This window comes from Salmo salar, chromosome 01, assembly GCF_965601325.2.
Source record: "Salmo salar chromosome 01, fSalSal1, whole genome shotgun sequence".
Lineage (NCBI taxonomy): Eukaryota > Metazoa > Chordata > Actinopteri > Salmoniformes > Salmonidae > Salmo > Salmo salar.
Window position 1 is genome coordinate 8,369,265 of NC_138291.1, and position 25,323 is coordinate 8,394,587.

A 25,323-nucleotide genomic window follows, 5' to 3' on the forward strand; every position below is an offset into this window, starting at 1 on the left:
TGTGTGTGTGTGTGTGTGTGTGTGTGTGTGTGCGTGCGTGCGTGCGTGTGTGTGTGTGTGTGTGTGTAAACTTGTCTCAGACTGTTTGATATCTGCATGTCTCAAAGGTCACTTAGTGGAGAGAGAGAGAGACCTTTGTCCATGGCTTATGTTTAGCGTTGCTGTGTGTGTGAGAGCAGAGAGAGGGAGAGAGAGAGAGAGAGAGAGAGAGAGAGAGAGAGAGAGAGAGACCTTTGTCCATGGCTTATGTTTAGCGTTGCTGTGTGTGTGAGAGCAGAGAGAGGGAGAGAGAGAGAGAGAGAGAGAGAGAGAGAGAGAGAGAGAGAACAAAAGAGATAGACAGACAGACAAGACAGACTGACAGACATTTAAAACACTGGAACAACCCTTCGTCTTTTGACCTACAGCATTCTTTAACAATGGCGAAAAGGGACTTCAGTGAGATCTCAGACACGTGCAAGTGGGAGGTAAGAGATCTGGAGAGAGGTGCCACAAAGTGTTATGGTTATCCACAAGGGGCTCTGGTCAAAATGTAGGGTGCCATTTTAGCCACAGATCACTCTGTCTGGACTCTAACTCCCATGATGCTTCTGTGTCAGTTGCCAGATTACGAGCCATGGTCTCCTGTGTCGGAGAAGTCCAACCCCCTGACTCGTGACATCGACAAGGCCTCGCCCAATCATATTGTCCGTCTGCTGGCAGCCTGCGACGCACAGATGTTCCAAAAGGAAACAGGAACAACCTACCAGGTCAGGGTCAGGGGTCAGAGGTTAGAAGTCAGAGAGGGGTCAGGTAGGATCAAGGCTCTGGGAAAGAACAGTCATCCACCCTGAACATAACTTTTTGGACCTTTGCAACACACTCACCTTGATAGACACATCACACCATTTTGGGATTGGGGAAGTATTCGATGTTCCTGGTCAATGACAGTGGTTTGTGTGTGTGTGTGTGTGTGTGTGTGTGTGTGTGTGTGTGTGTGTGTGTGTGTGTGTGTGTGTGTGTGTGTGTGTATGTGTGTGTTTCAGACGCTGTTCAGTGACAGTGTGTTGCAGACCATGCTGGAGGTGGCCAGGACGGTGGAGCAAATTCTCAGGGTGAAACACTCTTCTCTGTACAGACACATTCTATACACATACAGACACATTCTATAAATATACAGACACATTCTATACAGGTACAGACACATTCTATACACATACCGACACATTCTATACACATACAGACACATTCTATAAATATGCAGACACATTCTATACAGGTACAGACACATTCTATAAATATACAGACACATTCTATACACATACAGACACATTCTATAAATATGCAGACACATTATATACAAATACAGACACATTATATACACATACAGGCACATTCTATACACATACAGACACATTCTATACACATACAGACACATTCTATAAATATACAGACACATTCTATACTCTGAATTATACCATCTGTTCTTGTATCATGTGTGTGTATGTATGTGTGTGTGTCTGTTTGTGTGTGTGTGTGTGTGTGTGTGTGGTGTGTGTGTGTGTGTGTGTGTGTGTGTGTGTGTGTGTGTGTGTGTGTGTGTGTGTGTGTGTGTGTGTGTGTTTGTTTGTATGTGTGTGTGTGTGTATGTATGTGTGTGTATGTGTGTGTGTGTGGTGTGTGTGTGTGTGTGTGTGTGTGTGTGTGTGTGTGTGTGTGTGTGTATGTGTGTGTGTGTTTGTGTGTGTTTGTGTGTGTGTGTGTGTGTTTGACAGGACCCAGAGGATAGTCTGGTTGTGTTGAGTGGTTGTGGAACCTCTGGTCGCCTGGCCTTCCTAACGGCGGTATTTATTACTATATTTCACCAGTTTATAATTGTATCATCTGGTATATGCAGTATCTATATGAGATGTGATGTTTTTCCAGTCATGTTTTAACAGAGCCCTGAGAGACAGGCAGCAGAACACTGTTTACTCTTACATCATTGCTGGGGGAGACAGGTGAGAGTTTGAGATATTACACTCACACACACACACACACACACACACATGCACGTGCGTGCACACGCAAACTTTCTACGTTCTGTTGTGTTTAATGTTCTGTGTCATGTTGTGTTATCTCTAGAACCCTGTGTTCTGTGTCATGTTGTGTTATCTCTAGAACCCTGTGTTCTGTGTCATGTTGTGTTATCTCTAGAACCCTGTGTTCTGTGTCATGTTGTGTTATCTCTAGAACCCTGTGTTCTGTGTCATGTTGTGTTATCTCTAGAACCCTGTGTTCTGTGTCATGTTGTGTTATCTCTAGAACCCTGTGTTCTGTGTCATGTTGTATTATCTCTAGAGCCCTGTGTTCTGTGTCATGTTGTATTATCTCTAGAGCCCTGTGTTCTGTGTCATGTTGTGTTATCTCTAGAACCCTGTGTTCTGTGTCATGTTGTATTATCTCTAGAACCCTGTGTTCTGTGTCATGTTGTGTTATCTCTAGAACCCTGTGTTCTGTGTCATGTTGTGTTATCTCTAGAGCGTTATGTTCTGTGTCATGTTGTGTTATCTCTAGAACCCTGTGTTCTGTGTCATGTTGTGTTATCTCTAGAACCCTGTGTTCTGTGTCATGTTGTATTATCTCTAGAGCCCTGTGTTCTGTGTCATGTTGTATTATCTCTAGAACCCTGTGTTCTGTGTCATGTTGTGTTATCTCTAGAGCCCTGTGTTCTGTGTCATGTTGTGTTATCTCTAGAGCGTTATGTTCTGTGTCATGTTGTATTATCTCTAGAACCCTGTGTTCTGTGTCATGTTGTGTTATCTCTAGAGCCCTGTGTTCTGTGTCATGTTGTATTATCTCTAGAACCCTGTGTTCTGTGTCATGTTGTGTTATCTCTAGAACCCTGTGTTCTGTGTCATGTTGTATTATCTCTAGAACCCTGTGTTCTGTGTCATGTTGTGTTATCTCTAGAACCCTGTGTTCTGTGTCATGTTGTGTTATCTCTAGAGCGTTATGTTCTGTGTCATGTTGTATTATCTCTAGAACCCTGTGTTCTGTGTCATGTTGTGTTATCTCTAGAACCCTGTGTTCTGTGTCATGTTGTGTTATCTCTAGAGCGTTATGTTCTGTGTCATGTTGTATTATCTCTAGAACCCTGTGTTCTGTGTCATGTTGTGTTATCTCTAGAACCCTGTGTTCTGTGTCATGTTGTGTTATCTCTAGAACCCTGTGTTCTGTGTCATGTTGTGTTATCTCTAGAACCCTGTGTTCTGTGTCATGTTGTGTTATCTCTAGAGCCCTGTGTTCTGTGTCATGTTGTGTTATCTCTAGAACCCTGTGTTCTGTGTCATGTTGTGTTATCTCTAGAGCGTTATGTTCTGTGTCATGTTGTGTTATCTCTAGAACCCTGTGTTCTGTGTCATGTTGTGTTATCTCTAGAGCGTTATGTTCTGTGTCATGTTGTGTTATCTCTAGAGCCCTGTGTTCTGTGTCATGTTGTGTTATCTCTAGAACCCTGTGTTCTGTGTCATGTTGTGTTATCTCTAGAACCCTGTGTTCTGTGTCATGTTGTGTTATCTCTAGAGCCCTGTGTTCTGTGTCATGTTGTATTATCTCTAGAGCCCTGTGTTCTGTGTCATGTTGTGTTATCTCTAGAACCCTGTGTTCTGTGTCATGTTGTGTTATCTCTAGAACCCTGTGTTCTGTGTCATGTTGTGTTATCTCTAGAACCCTGTGTTCTGTGTCATGTTGTGTTATCTCTAGAGCCCTGTGTTCTGTGTCATGTTGTGTTATCTCTAGAACCCTGTGTTCTGTGTCATGTTGTGTTATCTCTAGAGCCCTGTGTTCTGTGTCATGTTGTGTTATCTCTAGAACCCTGTGTTCTGTGTCATGTTGTGTTATCTCTAGAGCGTTATGTTCTGTGTCATGTTGTATTATCTCTAGAACCCTGTGTTCTGTGTCATGTTGTGTTATCTCTAGAACCCTGTGTTCTGTGTCATGTTGTGTTATCTCTAGAACCCTGTGTTCTGTGTCATGTTGTGTTATCTCTAGAGCGTTATGTTCTGTGTCATGTTGTATTATCTCTAGAACCCTGTGTTCTGTGTCATGTTGTGTTATCTCTAGAACCCTGTGTTCTGTGTCATGTTGTGTTATCTCTAGAACCCTGTGTTCTGTGTCATGTTGTGTTATCTCTAGAACCCTGTGTTCTGTGTCATGTTGTGTTATCTCTAGAGCCCTGTGTTCTGTGTCATGTTGTGTTATCTCTAGAACCCTGTGTTCTGTGTCATGTTGTGTTATCTCTAGAGCGTTATGTTCTGTGTCATGTTGTGTTATCTCTAGAACCCTGTGTTCTGTGTCATGTTGTGTTATCTCTAGAGCGTTATGTTCTGTGTCATGTTGTGTTATCTCTAGAGCCCTGTGTTCTGTGTCATGTTGTGTTATCTCTAGAACCCTGTGTTCTGTGTCATGTTGTGTTATCTCTAGAACCCTGTGTTCTGTGTCATGTTGTGTTATCTCTAGAGCCCTGTGTTCTGTGTCATGTTGTATTATCTCTAGAGCCCTGTGTTCTGTGTCATGTTGTGTTATCTCTAGAACCCTGTGTTCTGTGTCATGTTGTGTTATCTCTAGAACCCTGTGTTCTGTGTCATGTTGTGTTATCTCTAGAACCCTGTGTTCTGTGTCATGTTGTGTTATCTCTAGAGCCCTGTGTTCTGTGTCATGTTGTGTTATCTCTAGAACCCTGTGTTCTGTGTCATGTTGTGTTATCTCTAGAGCCCTGTGTTCTGTGTCATGTTGTGTTATCTCTAGAACCCTGTGTTCTGTGTCATGTTGTGTTATCTCTAGAGCGTTATGTTCTGTGTCATGTTGTATTATCTCTAGAACCCTGTGTTCTGTGTCATGTTGTGTTATCTCTAGAACCCTGTGTTCTGTGTCATGTTGTATTATCTCTAGAACCCTGTGTTCTGTGTCATGTTGTGTGTTTAATATTGTTTAATGTTCAAATAAAATAAAATGTTATTAGTCACATATACAACAGCATTTCACCTTACAGTGAAACGCTTACTTAAGAGCCCCTAACCAATAATGCAGTTAAAAAAATATATGGATAAGAATTAGAGATAAAAGTAACAAGTAATTAAAGAGCAACAGTAAAAATACAATAGTGAGACTATATACAGTGGGTACCGATACAGAGTCAATGTGTGGGGGCACCGGTTAGTTGAGGTAGTATGTACATGTAGGTAGAGTTATTAAAGTGACTATGCGTAGATAATAACAGAGAGTAGCAGTGGTGTAAAAGGGGAGGGGCAATGCAAATAGTCTGGGTAGCCATTTGACTAGATGTTTTGGAGTCTTATGGCTTGGGGGTAGAAGCTGTTTAGAAGCCTCTTGGACCTAGACTTGGCGCTCCGGTACCGCTTGCCGTGCGGTAGCAGAGAGAACAGTCTATGACTAGGGTGGCTGGAGTCTTTGACAATTTTTAGGGCCTTCCTCTGACACCGCCTGATAGAGAGGTCCTGGATGGCAGGAAGCTTGGCCCCAGTGATGTACTGGACCGTTCGCACTACCCTCTGTAGTGCCTTGTGGTCGGAGGCCGAGCAGTTGTCATACCAGGCAGTGATGCAACCAGTCAGGATGCTCTTGATGGTGCAGCTGTAGAACTTTTTGAGGATCTGAGGACCCATGCCAAATCTTTTCAGTCTCCTGGGGGGGAATAGGTTTTATCGTGCCCTCTTCGCAACTGCCTTGGTGTGCTTGGACCATGTTAGTTTGTTGGTGATGTGGACACCAAGGAACTTGAAGCTCTCAGCCTGCTCCACTACAGCCCCGTCGATGAGAATGGGGTGTGCTCAGTCCTCTTTTTCCTGTAGTCCACAATCATCTCCTTTGTCTTGATCATGTTAAGGGAGAGGTTGTTGTGTTTAATGTTGTGTTTAATGTTGTGTGTTTAATGTTGTGTGTTTAATATTGTGTGTTTAATATTGTGTGTTTAATGTTGTGTGTTTAATGTTGTGTTTAATGTTGTGTGTTTCATGTTGTGGTTTAATGTTGTGTTTTTAATGTTCTGGTTTAATGTTGTGTGTTTAATGTTGTGTTTAATGTTTAATGTTGTGTGTTTAATATTGTGTTTAATGTTGTGTGTTTAATGTTGTGTTTAATGTTGTGTTTGTTCTCTCTGTGTTGCTGTAGAGCCCTGCTCACATCCCAGGAGGCATCAGAGGATGACCCCAAACTAGGCATGCTCACACTGGAGAAGGTCAGGGGTCAGGATGGGGAGGGGTGTGGTCTAAAATGGGCATAATATTTAAATTCACGTGAATAAAATGAATTTCATATCTAGGTTTCTCTCTCTCTCTTCCCCCCCATCGCTCTATATCTCTGTTTATATCTCTCTCTCGCTGCTCTGGCTCAGCTATGTGAAGGAAAGAGGCATGTCCTGTTCATCGGCATTTCCTGTGGCCTGTCTGTAGGTTACTCTGCCTTCTGGCCAATCAAATGATCCAGTCACCAACAGTTGTCCAATCAACTGCTTCATTGTGTCACTCTTGTGTGTGAGTGTGCCCTCTAGGCTCCATTTGTAGCAGGACAGCTGGACTTTTGTCTGAAACACCCTGACATCTACACTCCTGTACTGGTGGGATTCAACCCCGTCACACAGGCCAGGTCAGGACGTCTTTGTGTGCCCATACATGTATGTGTGTTTGAGAAGGGAGGAGCATATGTGTCAATACTGATTTTATACACTGATTTTATGCGTTTGTGGGTCTATGTGTGTGTGTGTGTGTGTGTGTGTGTGTGTGTGTGTGTGTGTGTGTGTGTGTGTGTGTGTGTGTGTGTGTGTGTGTGTGTGTGTGTGTGTGTGTGTGCGTGTGTGTAGAGAGGAGACCATGCCAGGCTACAGTCTGACCTTCAGGGAAGTGGTCCAGAGGATGGAGGAGCAGAGAGGTCAAAGGGCATTCATCATCAACCCAGCAGTTGGGGTAACACGTGTTGCCAGGACCAGTAGCTGACTTTGACAGTTGGCACAGAGGCTCGCTACTTTGTAACATTTGGCCTACGGGATAACGTCGTAGACAGCTAGATACTGATCCTACAACCACAAAACTCCTTAGCTAGATGTTGGATTACGTAGTTAATTTAAGACGCTCCGGACTGAAACATCAATATTAGCTACAGATTTATAGTTTTTGGTCAAATTCTCCAATGGGATGACAGCATACTCACTAGGTACAGACCACACATTCAACATATATACTTTTGAGATGGTTTAATGCAGGAAAAGGTTTACGAGGTATGAATGCAGAAGAACTTCATGCAGACATGAGCTCAAGCTTGGAATGAGGTTTGATGATTGTTAGGTGGTTGTAGAATGAGAGCAGCTTGGTAGGCTTCGTCAGAGATGATGTCGCAGGATTGAGAGGAAGACTCTGAATGACTGAAGGATCTTGATGATTCCGGATGTTTGAAGGATCTTGATGATTCCGGATGTTTGAAGGATCTTGATGATTCCGGATGGTTGAAGGATCTTGATGATTCCGGATGTTTGAAGGATCTTGATGATTCCGGATGTTTGAAGGATCTTGATGATTCCGGATGGTTGAAAGATCTTGATGATTCCGGATGTTTGAAAGATCTTGATGATTCCGGATGTTTGAAGGATCTTGATGATTCCGGATGTTTGAAGGATCTTGATGATTCCGGATGGTTGAAGGATCTTGATGATTCCGGATGTTTGAAGGATCTTGATGATTCCGGATGGTTGAAGGATCTTGATGATTCCGGATGTTTGAAGGATCTTGATGATTCCGGATGTTTGAAGGATCTTGATGATTCCGGATGTTTGAAGGATCTTGATGATTCCGGATGGTTGAAGGATCTTGATGATTCCGGATGGTTGAAGGATCTTGATGATTCTGGATGTTTGAAGGATCTTGATGATTCCGGATGTTTGAAGGATCTTGATGATTCCGGATGTTTGAAGGATCTTGATGATTCCGGATTGTTGAAGGATCTTGATGATTCCGGATGGTTGAAGGATCTTGATGATTCCGGATGGTTGAAAGATCTTGATGATTCCAGAGGAAGGTTGTTTGCTCATTGCAGATCGGAGGGGGGAGATGAAGACTATGAGTATTGTGGTGGGAGTCCTGGTGGTATCTGCTGCTTGGTCCCCCTATAGACCCTGGGCAGGGAGAAGGGCAGATGAGAAGGGAAGAGACAGGGGTGGTGGAAGGTAGAGACAGGGGTGGTGGAAGGAAGAGACAGGGGTGGTGGAGGGAGGAGACAGGGGTGGTGGAGGGAGGAAACAGGGTGGTAAGAGGGAGGAGACAGGGGTGGTGGAGGGAAGAGACAGGGGTGGTGGAAGGTAGAGACAGGGGTGGTGGAAGGAAGAGACAGGGGTGATGGAGGGAGGAAACAGGGGTAGTGGAGGGAGGAAACAAGGGTGGTGGAGGGAGGAAACAGGGGTGGTGGAGGGAGGGGACAGGGGTGGTGGAGGGAGGAGACAGGTGTGGTGGAGGGAGGGGACAGGGGTGGTGGAGGGAGGGAGGAAACAGGGGTAGTGGAGGGAGGAGACAGGGGTGGTGGATGGAGGAAACAGGGGTGGTAAGAGGGAGGAGACAGGGGTGGTGGAGGGAGGAGACAGGGGTGGTGGAGGGAGGAGACAGGGGTGATGGAGGGAGGGGACAGGGGTGGTGGAGGGAGGAGACAGGGGTGATGGAGGGAGGGGACAGGGGTGGTGGAGGGAGGGGACAGGGGTGGTGGAGGGAGGAAACAGGGGTGGTGGAGGGAGGGGACAGGGGTGGTGGAGGGAGGAAACAGGTAACAACAGATTACAATAACAGGAACTGGATGGTGTGAGTATTACAGTGTATTTACAGCCATTGATTGGCGATGAGAAGAGTAGTAATTGCTTGATTAACAGGAGGGGAGGAGATTTAAATTGTTTTCTGCAGAACATTAGTTATGTGACACTTAACACCATTTGTAGCTTGAATCTCTACTTGACTACTTGAATCTCATGAATCAGTGCAGACGACCATCCTGCTCTCTGACGAAAAACAACGGACTTCTGACCTCTTAACCCCTGACCTCTTAACCCCTGACCTCTTAACCGTGTGTGTTGTAGCCCGAGGCCATCAGTGGTTCCTCCAGAATGAAGGGGGGCAGTGCCACCAAGATCATACTGGAGACTGTCCTGGCAGCCGCACACACAGCTGCCTTTACCAACACACACATCACACGCAGGTTACACACACACACACACACACACACACACACACACACACACACACACACACACACACACACACACACACACACACACACACACACACACACACACCTGCAAACAAACAAACGTGCCCGTTAAGTATATTGAAAACACAGAAATTCATCCATAAACTGTTTTTCAGCCGTGTGTGTATCTGTGTGTGTATCTGTGTATATCTGAGTGTGTATCTCTGTGTGTGTCTGTATCTGTGTGGATGTGTGTGTTTGTGTGTGTATCTGTGTTTGTATCTGTGTATCTGTGTGTGTTTCTGTGTGTGTGTTTGTGTTCTACAGCGTTCTCCTGGACATGATGAGAGGATATGAGAGGGTCTATAGTGTCACCTACAGTCACAGTGACCAGATAGCAACACTGCTACAGACCGCAGGACTCAGGTACGACAAACATCAGACAAACATCAGACCAACATCAGATAAACATCAGACCAACATCAGATAAACATCAGACAAACAACTGTGGTTAAAAACAACAAGATAGACCATGTTCTTTGGTTGTGTGTGTGTGTGTGTGTGTGTGTGTGTGTGTGTGTGTGTGTGTGTGTGTGTGTGTGTTTCAGCTTGCAGTGTGGTGGGCGTGTGTGTTACCTGTCCTGGGGGTCTCTAGGTTTAGTGGGACTCATCGATGCCAGCGAGTGTATCCCGACATTCGGAGCAGGTGAGTGTGTTTGAGGAGAGTGTATCCCGACATTCGGAGCAGGTGAGTGTGTTTGAGGAGAGGGTATCCTGACATTAGGAGCAGGTGAGTGTGTTTGAGGAGAGTGTATCCTGACATTAGGAGCAGGTGAGTGTGTTTGAGGAGAGTGTATCCCGACATTAGGAGCAGGTGAGTGTGTTTGAGGAGAGGGTATCCTGACATTAGGAGCAGGTGAGTGTGTTTGAGGAGAGGGTATCCTGACATTAGGAGCAGGTGAGTGTGTTTGAGGAGAGGGTATCCTGACATTAGGAGCAGGTGAGTGTGTTTGAGGAGAGGGTATCCTGACATTAGGAGCAGGTGAGTGTGTTTGAGGAGAGGGTATCCTGACATTAGGAGCAGGTGAGTGTGTTTGAGGAGAGGGTATCCTGACATTAGGAGCAGGTGAGTGTGTTTGAGGAGAGGGTATCCTGACATTAGGAGCAGGTGAGTGTGTTTGAGGAGAGGGTATCCTGACATTAGGAGCAGGTGAGTGTGTTTGAGGAGAGGGTATCCTGACATTAGGAGCAGGTGAGTGTGTTTGAGGAGAGGGTATCCTGACATTAGGAGCAGGTGAGTGTGTTTGAGGAGAGGGTATCCTGACATTAGGAGCAGGTGAGTGTGTTTGAGGAGAGGGTATCCTGACATTAGGAGCAGGTGAGTGTGTTTGAGGAGAGGGTATCCTGACATTAGGAGCAGGTGAGTGTGTTTGAGGAGAGGGTATCCTGACATTAGGAGCAGGTGAGTGTGTTTGAGGAGAGGGTATCCTGACATTAGGAGCAGGTGAGTGTGTTTGAGGAGAGGGTATCCTGACATTAGGAGCAGGTGAGTGTGTTTGAGGAGAGGGTATCCTGACATTAGGAGCAGGTGAGTGTGTTTGAGGAGAGGGTATCCTGACATTAGGAGCAGGTGAGTGTGTTTGAGGAGAGGGTATCCTGACATTAGGAGCAGGTGAGTGTGTTTGAGGAGAGGGTATCCTGACATTAGGAGCAGGTGAGTGTGTTTGAGGAGAGGGTATCCTGACATTAGGAGCAGGTGAGTGAGTTTGAGGAGAGGGAGAGGAGATAGTGGACTAATACAGGGACACGATACAGACCAAACCATAGACACTAAATTGTGTGTGTGTCTGTGTGTGTGTGTGTGTGTGTGTGTGTGTGTGTGTGTGTGTGTGTGTGTGTGTGTGTGTGTCTGTGTCAGACTATGAGGACATCCGAGGCTTCATCAGTGGAGGATACCAGGACGTGGACAACATAGAGGGAGACCTCACATCACTGGTACAGTACTACTGTTGGTGACATCACTGGTACAGTACTACTGTTGGTGACATCACTGGTACTATATTACTGTTGGTGACATCACTGGTACAGTACTACTGTTGGTGACATCACTGGTACAGTACTACTGTTGGTGACATCACTGGTACAGTACTACTGTTGGTGACATCACTGGTACTGTACTACTGTTGGTGACATCACTGGTACAGTACTACTGTTGGTGACATCACTGGTACTGTTGGTGACATCACTGGTACTGCATTACTGTTGGTGACATCACTGGTACTGTTGGTGACATCACTGGTACAATATTACTGTTGGTGACATCACTGGTACAGTATTACTGTTGGTGACATCACTGGTACTGTTGGTGACATCACTGGTACAGTATTACTGTTGGTGACATCACTGGTACACTACTACTGTTGGTGACATCACTGGTACAGTATTACTGTTGGTGACATCACTGGTACTGTTGGTGACATCACTGGTACAATATTACTGTTGGTGACATCACTGGTACAGTATTACTGTTGGTGACATCACTGGTACTGTTGGTGACATCACTGGTACAGTATTACTGTTGGTGACATCACTGGTACACTACTACTGTTGGTGACATCACTGGTACACTACTACTGTTGGTTACATTACTGGTACAGTATTACTGTTGGTGACATTACTGGTACATTATTACTGTTGGTTATCTGGCCTGATGCCCTTTCCAGTTTACAGGATAAATAGTCCCGTTCATCATGAGGCAGAAAAGACTGCCAAGCCAGATGTCAGCTGAAGGGAGACCATGAGTCATGGGCAATATATTTTACAGAGAGAGAGAGAGAGAGAGAGAGAGAGGAGAGAGAGAGAGAGAGAGAGAGAGAGAGAGAGAGAGAGAGAGAGAGAGAGAGAGAGAGACAGAGAGAGAGAGAGAGAGAGAGAGAGAGAGAGAGAGAGACAGAGAGAGAGAGACAGAGAGAGAGACAGAGAGAGAGAGAGAGAGAGAGAGAGAGAGAGAGAGAGAGACAGAGAGAGAGAGACAGAGAGAGAGAGAGAGAGAGAGAGAGAGAGACAGAGAGAGAGAGAGACAGAGAGAGAGAGAGAGACAGAGAGAGAGAGAGAGAGAGAGAGAGAGACAGAGAGAGAGACAGAGAGAGAGACAGAGAGAGAGAGAGACAGAGAGAGAGAGATGACACGGTTATTTTATTACCATATTTTCTAACAGTGTGTGTGTGTGTGTGTGTGTGTGTGTGTGTGTGTGGTGTGTGTGTGTGTGTGTGTGTGTGTGTGTGTGTGTGTGTGTGTGTGTGTGTGTGTGTGTGTGTGTGTGTGTGTGTGTGTGTTTCCAGGGATCCCAGTTCTGTATAGCCCATGAGGACTTTGTGAGTCTGGTTCTGCCTACTTTGAGTGACAGAGACACCGTCCTACTGCTGTACACATGTCATGGTGAGGCCACTGAGCTAAAGCCTGGGCACTAACATGTCCTTGGGTCTCAGACAAGGTTACTAACAATTGGTGAGCATGAACAATGTCTACAGTGTTTGGCCGGATTCAAAGGAAAGGTTGCACAATAGATTTTCCACAAATCTAACAACGTAGATTGATTATATTCCATCTAAAACAGTCAAAAGTTTATAATTTCACAATTTTAATGACATTTATCAAACAATTCATATACCAACATTTTGGCTTTGACATCAAGAAAGGGACAGCCTGCTGGTGGCTTCGTACACTGGCCAAATCTACTGGCCAAATCTACGGGCCAAATCTACGGGCCAATCTACGGGCCAATCTAAGGCCAATCTGCAGGCCAATCTATGGGCCAATCTGAAACCAATCTAAAGCCAATCTAAGGCCAATCTACAGTACTGGTCAATCTACGGGCCAATCTACGGGCCAATCTACGGGCCAATCTACGGGCCAATCTACGGGCCAATCTACGGGCCAATCTACGGGCCAATCTAAGGCCAATCTACGGGCCAATCTATGGGCCAATCTACAGGCCAATCTACGGGCCAATCTAAAGCCAATCTGCAGGCCAATCTACGGGCCAAATCTACGGGCCAATCTAAGGCCAATCTACGGGCCAATCTAAGGCCAATCTACAGGCCAAACTAAGGCCAATCTACAGGCCAATCTAAGGCCAATCTGCAGGCCAATCTACGGGCCAAATCTACGGGCCAATCTAAGGCCAATCTACGGGCCAATCTACGGACAATCTACGGACCAATCTAAAGCCAATCTGCGGGCCAATCTACGGGCCAATCTCAGGCCAATCTACGGACCAATCTAAGGCCAATCTACGGGCCAATCTGCGGGCCAATCTAAGGCCAATCTGCAGGCCAATCTACTGGCCAAATCTACGGGCCAAATCTACGGGCCAATCTACGGGCCAATCTACGGGCCAATCTAAGGGCCAATCTGCTGGCCAATCTACGGGCCAATCTGAAGCCAATCTGAGGCTAATCTACGGGCCAATCTAAAGCCAATCTACGGGCCAATCTACGGCTAATCTACGGGCCAATCTACGGGCCAATCTGCAGGCCAATCTACGGGCCAATCTAAGGCCAATCTACGGGCCAATCTACGGGCCAATCTAAAGCCAATCTACAGGCCAATCTACGGGTCAATCTAAAGCCAATCTAAGGCCAATCTACTGGTCAATCTACGGGCCAATCTACGGGCCAATCTACGGGCCAATCTAAGGGCCAATCTGCTGGCCAATCTACGGGCCAATCTAAAGCCAATCTAAGGCCAATCTACGGGCCAATCTACAGGCCAATCTATGGGCTAATCTACGGGCCAATCTAAAGCCAATCTACGGGCCAATCTACGGCCAATCTACGGACCAATCTGCAGGCCAATCTACGGGCCAATCTAAGGCCAATCTAAGGCCAATCTACGGGCCAATCTACGGGCCAATCTAAGGGCCAATCTGCTGGCCAATCTACGGGCCAATCTAAAGCCAATCTAAGGCCAATCTACGGGCCAATCTACAGGCCAATCTATGGGCTAATCTACGGGCCAATCTAAAGCCAATCTACGGGCCAATCTACGGCCAATCTTCGGGCCAATCTACGGGCCAATCTGCAGGCCAATCTACGGGCCAATCTAAGGCCAATCTACGGGCCAATCTACGGGCCAATCTACGGGCCAATCTAAAGCCAATCTACGGGCCAATCTACGGGCCAATCTAAGGGCCAATCTGCTGGCCAATCTACGGGCCAATCTGAAGCCAATCTGAGGCCAATCTACGGGCCAATCTACAGGCCAATCTAGGGGCTAATCTACGGGCCAATCTAAAGCCAATCTACGGGCCAATCTACGGCTAATCTACGGGCCAATCTACGGGCCAATCTGCAGGCCAATCTACGGGCCAATCTAAGGCCAATCTACGGGCCAATCTACGGGCCAATCTAAAGCCAATCTACAGGCCAATCTACGGGTCAATCTAAAGCCAATCTAAGGCCAATCTACTGGTCAATCTACGGGCCAATCTATGGGCCAATCTACGGGCCAATCTAAGGGCCAATCTGCTGGCCAATCTACGGGCCAATCTAAAGCCAATCTAAGGCCAATCTACGGGCCAATCTACAGGCCAATCTATGGGCTAATCTACGGGCCAATCTAAAGCCAATCTACGGGCCAATCTACGGCCAATCTACGGGCCAATCTACGGGCCAATCTGCGGGCCAATCTACGGGCCAATCTAAGGCCAATCTACGGGCCAATCTACGGGCCAATCTAAAGCCAATCTACGGGCCAATCTACGGGTCAATCTAAAGCCAATCTACGGGCCAATCTATGGGCCAATCTAAGGCCAATCTAAAGCCAATCTACGGGCCAATCTACGGGCCAATCTAAAGCCAATCTACGGGCCAATCTAAAGGCAATCTAAGGCCAATCTACGGGCCAATCTACGGGCCAATCTAAGGGCCAATCTACTGGCCAATCTAAGGCCAATCTACTGGTCAATCTATGGGCCAATCTAAGGCCAATCTACTGGTCAATCTACGGGCCAATCTAAGGGCCAATCTGCTGGCCAGGGTTCCGGCCTAGAAGCACGGTTTTGAGGGATCCTACAGTTTTGCTTCTGTACTGCAGTTGAACTGACGTCCGGTCCAGCAATACAATTTCCATAGACGGCTACATAGAGAAGACAGATGAGAAAATTCCTAAAAAGACACTTTAGCCATTACCTTCGTCCACAAATCATCATTAATTTGTCCGTTCACAGACTGACCAGGTGAATCCAGGTGAATGGTCCACCATCCAAAGGACATCTAGCCAACTTGACACAACTGTAGGGAAAGATTGGAGTCAACATGGGCCAGCATCCCTGTGAAATGCTTTCGACACCTTGTAGAGTCCATGCCCCAATAAATGTAGGCTGTTCTGAGTGCAAAAGGGGATGCAATGCAATATTAGGAAGGTGTTCCTAAAGTTTTGTACACTCACTTTACTGTATATAGACAATTTTGACTTTGTGGCTGTGTTATCTAGTGGAAACCATGCGAGCGTGAGTAGATTACCTTGAAAACACCGGTGGACATCTTGGATGTAGTGTCCAGTTCTTATTGTACCTCAGTGAGGCGAATCGGCTAAGTAGGTACTAAAGTATCCAAAGACTGTCATGTTACGTCGCCAGTCGATGATTTAAAAAAAATAAAACGAAGATAGCTGGCTATCTAAGTGCACCGGGCCATGCAAAACGAACTGGCCCACTCAGATCTGGCATGTGTTTGGTTACCCTTGATCATGACTGTTCCATTTCACTACACATAGGAGTCATTGGACGAAAGCGTCTTTTGTACAAGGGGTAGTTAGTTTTGCTAAGAGCCCCAACGCTCGGTCTGGACATTAACTCTTGCGGTTAAGATTTTTTAGAAGCATAAGTGTCTTCTTATCTTTCATATCAGTGAGAAATAATTTTTCTGAAAACAATAGGTTCATTTACTACACACCTTTTATATGGTTAGTGTTCCCACACCGCCGTATCTCCATGTTACAGCACCTGTTTATGGAAGACAGACGGAAGACAAGAGGCGAACACCTGTGTGTAAGCGTAACTCAGGAAATGTCGCTGATATGAAGTTTGGTCATATGGAGGTAACCATAGCTGTATGGATCTGTACCTGCTGCAGTGTAGTTTAGTAGGATGGAGGCTGTATGGAACTGTACCTGCTGCAGTGTAGTTTAAAAGGATGGAGGCTATATGGAACTGTACCTGCTGCAGTGTAGTTTAGTAGGATGGAGGCTGTATGGAACTGTACCTGCTGCAGTGTAGTTTAAAAGGATGGAGGCTGTATGGAACTGTACCTGCTGCAGTGTAGTTTAGTAGGATGGAGGCTGTATGGAACTGTACCTGCTGCAGTGTAGTTTAAAAGGATGGAGGCTGTATGGAACTGTACCTGCTGCAGTGTAGTTTAGTAGGATGGAGGCTGTATGGAACTGTACCTGCTGCAGTGTAGTTTAAAAGGATGGAGGCTGTATGGAACTGTACCTGCTGCAGTGTAGTTTAGCAGGATGGAGGCTGTATGGATCTGTACCTGCTGCAGTGTAGTTTAGCAGGATGGAGGCTGTATGGATCTGTACCTGCTGCAGTGTAGTTTAGCAGGATGGAGGCTGTATGGATCTGTACCTGCTGCAGTGTAGTTTAGCAGGATGGAGGCTGTATGGATCTGTACCTGCTGCAGTGTAGTTTAGTAGGATGGAGGCTGTATGGATCTGTACCTGCTGCCGTGTAGTTTAGCAGGATGGAGGCTGTATGGATCTGTACCTGCTGCAGTGTAGTTTAGCATGATGGAGGCTGTATGGATCTGTACCTGCTGCAGTGTAGTTTAGCAGGATGGAGGCTGTATGGATCTGTACCTGCTGCAGTGTAGCTTAGTAGGATGGAGGCTGTATGGATCTGTACCTGCTGCAGTATAGTTTAGCAGGATGGAGGCTGTATGGATCTGTACCTGCTGCAGTGTCGTTTAGCAGGATGGAGGCTGTATGGATCTGTACCTGCTGCAGTGTAGTTTAGTAGGATGGAGGCTGTATGGATCTATAACTGCTGCAGTGTAGTTTAATAGGATGGAGGCTCCATCCTACTTGCAGAATATCATGGTAGCCAATGTTTGTGTTAGCCATTATACCTGGATGTATTGCTACTGCTGCTAGTAACGTTTGTAATGTTAGCACTCAGGTTACCATTATACCTGGATGTATTGCTACTGCTGCTAGTAACGTTTGTAATGTTAGCACTCAGGTTACCATTATACCTGGATGTATTGCTACTGCTGCTAGTAACGTTTGTAATGTTAGCACTCAGGTTACCATTATACCTGGATGTATTGCTACTGCTGCTAGTAACGTTTGTAATGTTAGCACTCAGGTTACCATTATACCTGGATGTATTGCTACTGCTGCTAGTAACGTTTGTAATGTTAGCACTCAGGTTACCATTATACCTGGATTTACTGTTTCTGCTGCTAGTAGCATTAGTAATGTTAGTACTCAGGTTAGCATGTGGCTAGCTATAGCTACCATCGGCCAACAACAGAGTTTTGCTAATAGCCTAAAGGGTCTATGCTAACAGCCAAATATCCCAAATATTTAAAACAATGAGGACTCGGTATGATGTGGGTCTTCACTGTTTTATGTGGACAGTGGTTTCACTCCTGTTGTGTGTTCAATCACGTGTTCTTCTCTTGACTTAACTGTTCAGAACGCTTTTCCGACATGACTTCGGTCAAATTCTGATCAAATAAAAATTTGACCCAAAACACAAATGTAAAATGATATGTCATACTGGTACTTTTAGTTGGAAGTAGGAAACCGATCAGAAGGTTTAACAGCAACCTAATTCTGCAGTCTTCCCTTTAAAGGCAACAATCCTACAATTCCTCAGATTGAATTGCAGCCTCTCTGTCCCAGACAATGTCATCTGTTCTTGTTTAGATGACGTTGGTGATGTAGAGAAGATGGCCCACAGAGTGAGAGAGAAGACCTCCAACCTCCACTCTCTCTATCACGGACTACAGGGAGACACCACTGCTGTACGTCAATCAGTGTGTGTGTGTGTGTGTGTGTGTGTGTGTGTGTGTGTGTGTGTGTGTGTGTGTGTGTGTTTCAGCTTGCAGTGTGGTGGGCGTGTGTGTTACCTGTCCTGGGGGTCTCTAGGTTTAGTGGGACTCATCGATGCCAGCGAGTGTATCCCGACATTGTGTGTATCCATGTAGGTCCTAACTGTGCCGTGTTTTTTCAGGACATCATTGGTCTCCTTTGTTCATCTGTCCTCAACATAACCTGGCCCTCCTCCTCTACTGTCCACATGGTACATCACATGACTTCTGTCAGTTCAATACAGATCTGTAGTGGTACATCACATGACTTCTGTCAGTTCAATACAGATCTGCTTTTCTTCTGCTCATTCTCAACCTCTCAACTCATCTCTTCATATTTTTTTTCTCTCTCTCGCTCTCTCTCTCCCCCCCTCGCTATCTCTCTCTCTCTCCCCCCCTCGCTATCTGTCTCTCCCCCTCGATCTCTCTCTCTCTCCCCTCGATATCTCTCTCTCTCCACCTCGCTATCTCTCTCTCCCTCCCCCCTCGCTATCTCTCTCTCTCCCTCCCCCTCGCTATCTCTCTCTCCCTCTCCCCCCCTCGCTATCTCTCTCTCTCTCCCCCCCTCGCTATCTCTCTCTCCCCCTCGATATCTCTCTCTCTCCCCTCGATATATCTCTTTCTCCACCTCGCTATCTCTCTCTCCCTCCCCCCTCGCTATCTCTCTCTCCCTCCCCCTCGCTATCTCTCTCTCTCTCCCCACCTCGCTATCTCTCTCTCTCTCCCCACCTCGCTATCTCTCTCTCCCCCTCGATATCTCTCTCTCCCTCCCCCCTGCAATCTCTCTCTCCCTCTCCCCCCTCGCTATCTCTCTCTCTCTCCCCCCCTCGCTATCTCTCTCTCCCCTCGATATCTCTCTTTCTCCACCTCGCTATCTCTCTCTCCCTCCCCCCTCGCTATCTCTCTCTCCCTCCCCCCTCGCTATCTCTCTCTCCCTCCCCCCTCGCTATCTCTCTCTCCCTCCCCCTCGCTATCTCTCTATCCCCCTCGGTCTCTCTCTCCCCCCCTCGCTATCTCTCTCTCCCCCTCGATATCTCTCTCTCTCCCCTCGATATCTCTCTCTCTCCACCTCGCTATCTCTCCATCCCCCCTCGCTATCTCTCTCTCCCTCCCCCCTCGCTATCTCTCTCTCCCTCCCCCTCGCTATCTCTCTCTCCCTCCCCCTCGCTATCTCCCCACCTCGCTATCTCTCTCTCCCCCTCGATATCTCTCTCTCCCTCCCCCCTCGCTATCTCTCTCTCCCTCCCCCCTCGCAATCTCTCTCTCTCCCCCTCGCCATCTCTCTCTCTCTCCCCCCTCGCTATCTCTCTCTCCCCCTCGATATCTCTCTCTCTCCACCTCGCTATCTCTCTCTCTCCACCCCGCTATCTCTCTCTCCCTCCCCCCTCGCTATCTCTCTCTCCCTCCCCCCTCGCTATCTCTCTCTCCCTCCCCCTCGCTATCTCTCTCTCTCTCCCCACCTCGCTATCTCTCTCTCCCCCTCGATATCTCTCTCTCCCTCCCCCCTCGCTATCTCTATCTAACCCCTCTCGCAATCTCTCTCTCTCCCCCTCGCCATCTCTCTCTCCCCCTCGCTATCTCTCTCTCTCCTCGCTATCTCTCTCTCCTCCCTCCCTCGCTAACTCTCTCCCCCTTGCTATCTCTCTGTTTCTCCCTCTTTCTCTCTCCCCCTCGCTATCACTCTCTCTCTCCCTCTCTCCGTACTATCTCTCCCTCCCTCCCTCCCCCAGCAGTGGGAGCTGTCCAGTAAGTTGGTGCTGAATGCTGTGAGTACAGGAAGTCACATTTTAAAGGGAAAGATCTACAGGAACCACATGGTAGACCTTCAGGTCACCAACAGCAAACTGTACCACAGGGCTATACACATACTGCAGGTATATACACACACACACACACACACACACACACACACACACACACACACACACACACACACACACACACACACACACACACACACACACACACACAGTAACCATCTCTCTCTGTAGCTGTTGTCAGGTGTCTCCCTGACCCAGTGTGAGAAGGCTCTATTGAAGTCCATCTATAATGTGGAGCAACTAACAGAGGACATCACCACAGCTGGGGTCACCACACACACACTCATCGCCAGCCGCAGGAACAGGGTAAACAAACACACACACACACACACACACACACACACACACACACACACACACCACACACACACACACACACACACACACACACACACACACACACACACACACACACACACACACACACACAAAACCCGCAGCATGTGACAGGGGCAACAGTCCATTACAGATTACAAAGGAAGACCCAGCCGTGATCTGCCCAACAATGCCTCTCTACCAGATAAACTCATTGCATTTTATGCACGCTTTAACAATAATAACACTGTGCCGGGTCTGAGGGCCGCCAACGACCCAGAAGATTGGGTGATCTCGCTCTCCGGGGCCGACATGAGTAAAGTCTTTAATCAGGTCAGTACCCACAAGGCTGCGGGGCCCAATGTTATTCCAGGGTGTGTTCTCAGATCACGTCCCAGTCTGTAATCCCCACGTGTTTTAAGATCACCACCATCATTCAAATCAAATCAAACTTTATTAATCACATGCGCCGATTACAAAAAGTGTAGACTTTACCGTGAAATGCTTACTTACAAGCCATTAACCAACAGTGCAGTTCAAGAAGAAGAAAATCTTTACCAAGTAGACTAAAATAAAAAGTAATAATAAAAAGTAACACAATAAGAATAACAATTCCTGTTCCTAAGAACTCTAAGGCATCATGCCACAATGACTACCACCCTGTAGCACTCACATCTATCATCATGAAGTGCTTTGAGAGGCTGGTTATGGCTCACATCAACTCCACCATCCCAGACACCCTAGAACAATTCCAGTTAGCATACCGCCCCAACAGATCCATAGAGGACACTATCTCAAGTTGCACTGCACACTGCCCTCACCCACCTAGAGAAAAGGAATACCTCAACTCAGCAAAAAAAGAAAAGTCCCTTTTTCAGGACCCTGTCTTTCAAAGATAATTTGTAAAAATCCAAATAACTTCACAGATCTTCACTGTAAAGGGTTTAAACACTGTTTCCCATGCTTGTTCAATGAACCATAAACAATTAATGAACGTGCACCTGTGGAACGTTGGATGGCAACAACAACAACTACCCGAGTTACACCAGGAATGCACAATCCCTTCATCAGTGCTCAGACTGTCCGCAATAGGCTGAGAGAGGCTGGACTGAGGGCTTGTAGGCCTGTTGTAATGCAGGTCCTCACTAGGCATCACTGGCAACAACGTCGCCTATGGGCACAAACCCACCGTCGCCGGACCAGACAGGACTGGCAAAAAGTGCTCTTCACTGACGATTCACGTTTTTGCTCACTAGGGGTGATGGTTGGATTCGCGTTTATCATCGAGGGAATGAGCGTTACACCGAGGCCTGCACTCTGGAGTGGGATCGATTTGGAGGTGGAGGGTCCGTCATGGTCTGGGGCGGTGTGTCACAGCATCATCGGACTGAGCTTGTTGTCATTGCAGGCAATCTCAACGCTGTGGGTTACAGGGAAGACATCCTCCTCCCTCATGTGGTACCCTTCCTGTAGGCTCATCCTGACATGACCCTCCAGCATGACAATGCCACCAGCCATACTGCTCGTTCTGTGTGTGATTTCCTGCAAGACAGGAATGTCAGTGTTCTGCCATGACCAGCGAAGAGCCCGGATCTCAATCCCATCGAGCACGTCTGGGACTTGTTGGATCGGAGGGTGAGGGCTAGGGCCATTCCCCCCAGAAATGTCCCGGAACTTGCCGGTGCCATGGTGGAAGAGTGGGGTAACATCTCACAGCAAGAACTGGCAAATCTGGTGTAGTCCATGAGGAGGAGATGCACTGCAGTACTTAATGCAGCTGGTGGCCACACCAGTTACTGACTGTTACTTTTGATTTTGACCCCCCCCCCCCCCCCCCCCCTTTGTTCAGGGACACATTATTCCATTTCTGTTAGTCACATGTCTGTGGAACTTGTTCAGTTTATGTCTCAGTTGTTGAATCTTGTTACGTTCATACAAATATTTACACATGTTAAGTTTGCTGAAAATAAACGCAGTTGACAGTGAGAGGACGTTTCTTGGCAGGCCTTATCACACAGTCACTCCAACATACACACTGACCTATTTTTAGTGCTACATTGTTATTGATTACTGCATTGTTGGGGTTAGAGCTTGCAAGAAAAGCATTTCCCTTGTCGTGTCTTTGGTTATGTGATATGACATGCTATTCTATAAAATCATTTCTCTGTAATTAATATTACCCGATGAAGCTAATCATGTAAATGTCATTAACTAGAAAGTTGGGGCACCACGAAGAATGTTTATAGAGCTGTTATCTTCCGAATAAACTCTTAAAGACCTGGTAATCTTTTACCTCAATAGCAGTCAATATTTAATCGTCACCTTATTTAGTCTCATCTGAAAGTTGTAAATTCTTGGTTATCTTCACGAACCCTGGCTAACAAGTTGAATCGCAGCCGGCTGCGACAGAGCCTGGGCTCAGAATCTCTGGTGGCACAGCTAGTGCCTTAGACCACTGCGCCACCCGGGAGGTCAAAGGCATTTTCAATAGTCAATTCACTAGAGTAGAGTGAAGAAAAAGGGGAAAGGTATTTATGGGGGTCATAAACCTCCCCCAACAGGCCAACGTCATGACACACTCTACTTGTGCATGTGACATTAAAACGTGAAACAGTGACACAAACACACACCGCTATCTGTCTGTCAATTGCTAACCTGTGTTTTTTCCATTTCTCTCTCTCTCTCTCTCTCTCTCTCTCTCTCTCTCTCTCTCTCTCATCTGTCTCTATATGTCTCTCTCTCTCTCCTGTCTCTCTCTCTCCTCTTTGTCTCTCTCTCTCTCTCTCTCTCGTCTGTCTCTATATGTCTCTCTCTCCTGTCTCTCTCTCTCCTCTTTGTCTCTCTCTCTCTTTCTCTCTGTAGGTGGTCCCGCTGGCGTTGGTCTGTCTGCTGATTGGTTGCTCTCTCTCTGAGGCGGAGTCTCGTCTGGAGTCCCACCCAGTGGTGCGTGACGCTGTAGAAGCTTGTCTGACATCATCACAACATCTGACATCATCACCAGGAGACCAGACCTCCACAAACCATTGACTTCCTATAGTTGGAAACTTTTATGATACTATAGTATTATAATTATACTATACTTTCATTAACTATTCTTTAATAATATGTTTTGATAAGATCAGTTTGTAACCTCTATAGGAATCTGGTGGATGTAACCTTAATCATTTATCTTCCATTTGCTGACATAACAAACACTACATAGCATGATAACATTCTGAAAGTATTCAGACCCATTGACATTTTTCACATTTTCTTACGTTACAGCCTTATTCTAAAATGGATTAAAAAATGAATAAAAATCTGCAATCTGTACACAATACCCCACAATATTAAAAATGTTAAACAGAAATAGCTTATTTATATAAGTATTGATGTTTCTACAACTTGATTGGAGTCCACCTGTGGTAAATTCAATTGATTGGACATGATTTGGAAAGGCACACACCTGTCTATATAAGGTCCCACAGTTGACAATGTATGTCAGAGTAAAAATCAAGCGATGAGGTCGAAGGAATTGTCCGTAAAGCTCTGAGACAGGATTGTGTCGAGGCACAGATCTGGGGAAGGGTACCAAAACATTTCTGCACCATTGAAGGTCCCCAAGAACACAGTGGCCTCCATCATTCTTAAATGGAATAAGTTTGGAACCACCAAGACTCTTCCCGAGAGCTGGCCGCCCGGGCAAACTGAGAAATCGGGGGAGAAGGGCCTTGGTCAGGGAGGTGACCAAGAACCCGATGGTCACTCTGACAGAGTTCTAGAGTTCCTCTGTGGAGATGGGAGAACCTTCCAGAAGGACAACCATCTCTGCAGCACTCCACCAATCAGGCCTTTATATTAGAGTGGCCAGACGGAAGCCACTACTCAGTAAAAGGCACATGACAGCCAGCTTGGAGTTTGCCAAAAGGCCCATTAAGGACTCTCAAGATTGTCTGGTCTGATGAAACCAAGATTGAACTATTTTGCCTGAATGCCAAGCGTCACGTCTGGAGGAAACCTGGCACCATCCCTACGGTGAAGCAGGGTGGTGGCAGCATCATGCTGTGGGGATGTTTTTGAGCTGCAGGGACTGGGAGACTAGTCAGGATTGAGGCAAAGATGAACAGAGAAAAGTACAGAGAGATCCTTGAAGAAAACCTGCTCCAGAGCGCTCAGGACCTCAGACAGGGGCGGAGGTTCATCTTCCAACAGGACAACGACCTTAAGTACACAGCCAAGACAAAGCAGGATTGGCTTCGGGACAAGTCTCTGAATATACTTGAGTGGCCCAGCCAGAGCCCGGACTTCAACCCGATCGAACATCTCTGGAGAGACCTGAAAATAGCTGTGCAGCGACGCTCCCCATCCAACCTGACAGAGCTTGAGAGGACCTGCAGAGAAGAATGGGAGAAACTCCCAAAATACAGGTGTGATTGAATAACATGTATGTGAAAATTTAATTGTGTAAATTTAATTTGCAACGCACGCGACACGTAAGCCCCCACATAGGGCTGTAGAACAGCAGACTGTAACCATGACAACAAGGCAGCACCGGAGGGTAGTAGAACAGCAGACTGTAACCATGACAACAATGCAGCCCAGAGGGCAGTAGAACAGCAGACTGTAACCATGACAATAAGGTAGCACCAGAGGGCAGATAACAGCAGTCTGTAACCATGACAATAAGGTAGCACCAGAGGGCAGTAGAACAGCAGACTGTAACCATGACAATAAGCTAGCACCAGAGGCAGTAGAACAGCAGACTGTAACCATGACAACAAGGCAGCACCAGAGGGCAGTAGAACAGCAGACTGTAACCATGACAACAAGGCAGCCCAGAGGGCAGTAGAACAGCAGACTGTAACCATGACAATAAGGTAGCACCAGAGAGCACTAGAACAGCAGACTGT

General features: G+C 46.6%; 1 protein-coding gene across 2 annotated transcripts; it reads left to right on the top strand.

Moving 5' to 3' along the window:
• Positions 1-192: 192 nt before the first annotated feature.
• On the top strand, positions 193-23,822 carry gckr (glucokinase (hexokinase 4) regulator). Of its 2 annotated transcripts, XM_045711813.2 has the most exons (19): positions 193-467; positions 600-749; positions 1,026-1,094; positions 1,755-1,823; positions 1,906-1,979; positions 6,151-6,217; positions 6,374-6,427; positions 6,530-6,624; positions 6,839-6,941; positions 9,089-9,207; positions 9,526-9,624; positions 9,807-9,904; positions 11,117-11,193; positions 12,540-12,636; positions 18,136-18,233; positions 18,443-18,511; positions 20,030-20,173; positions 20,291-20,425; positions 23,297-23,822. In XM_045711813.2, exons 1-19 carry the CDS (start codon positions 420-422, stop codon positions 23,459-23,461), a joined length of 1,830 nt encoding a protein of 609 aa, XP_045567769.2. In that variant the 5' UTR covers positions 193-419; the 3' UTR covers positions 23,462-23,822. The 2 variants fall into 2 exon arrangements, with proteins under 2 accessions (XP_045567769.2, XP_045567810.2); XM_045711854.2 differs by lacking the exon at positions 6,374-6,427.
• Positions 23,823-25,323: the final 1,501 nt, after the last annotated feature.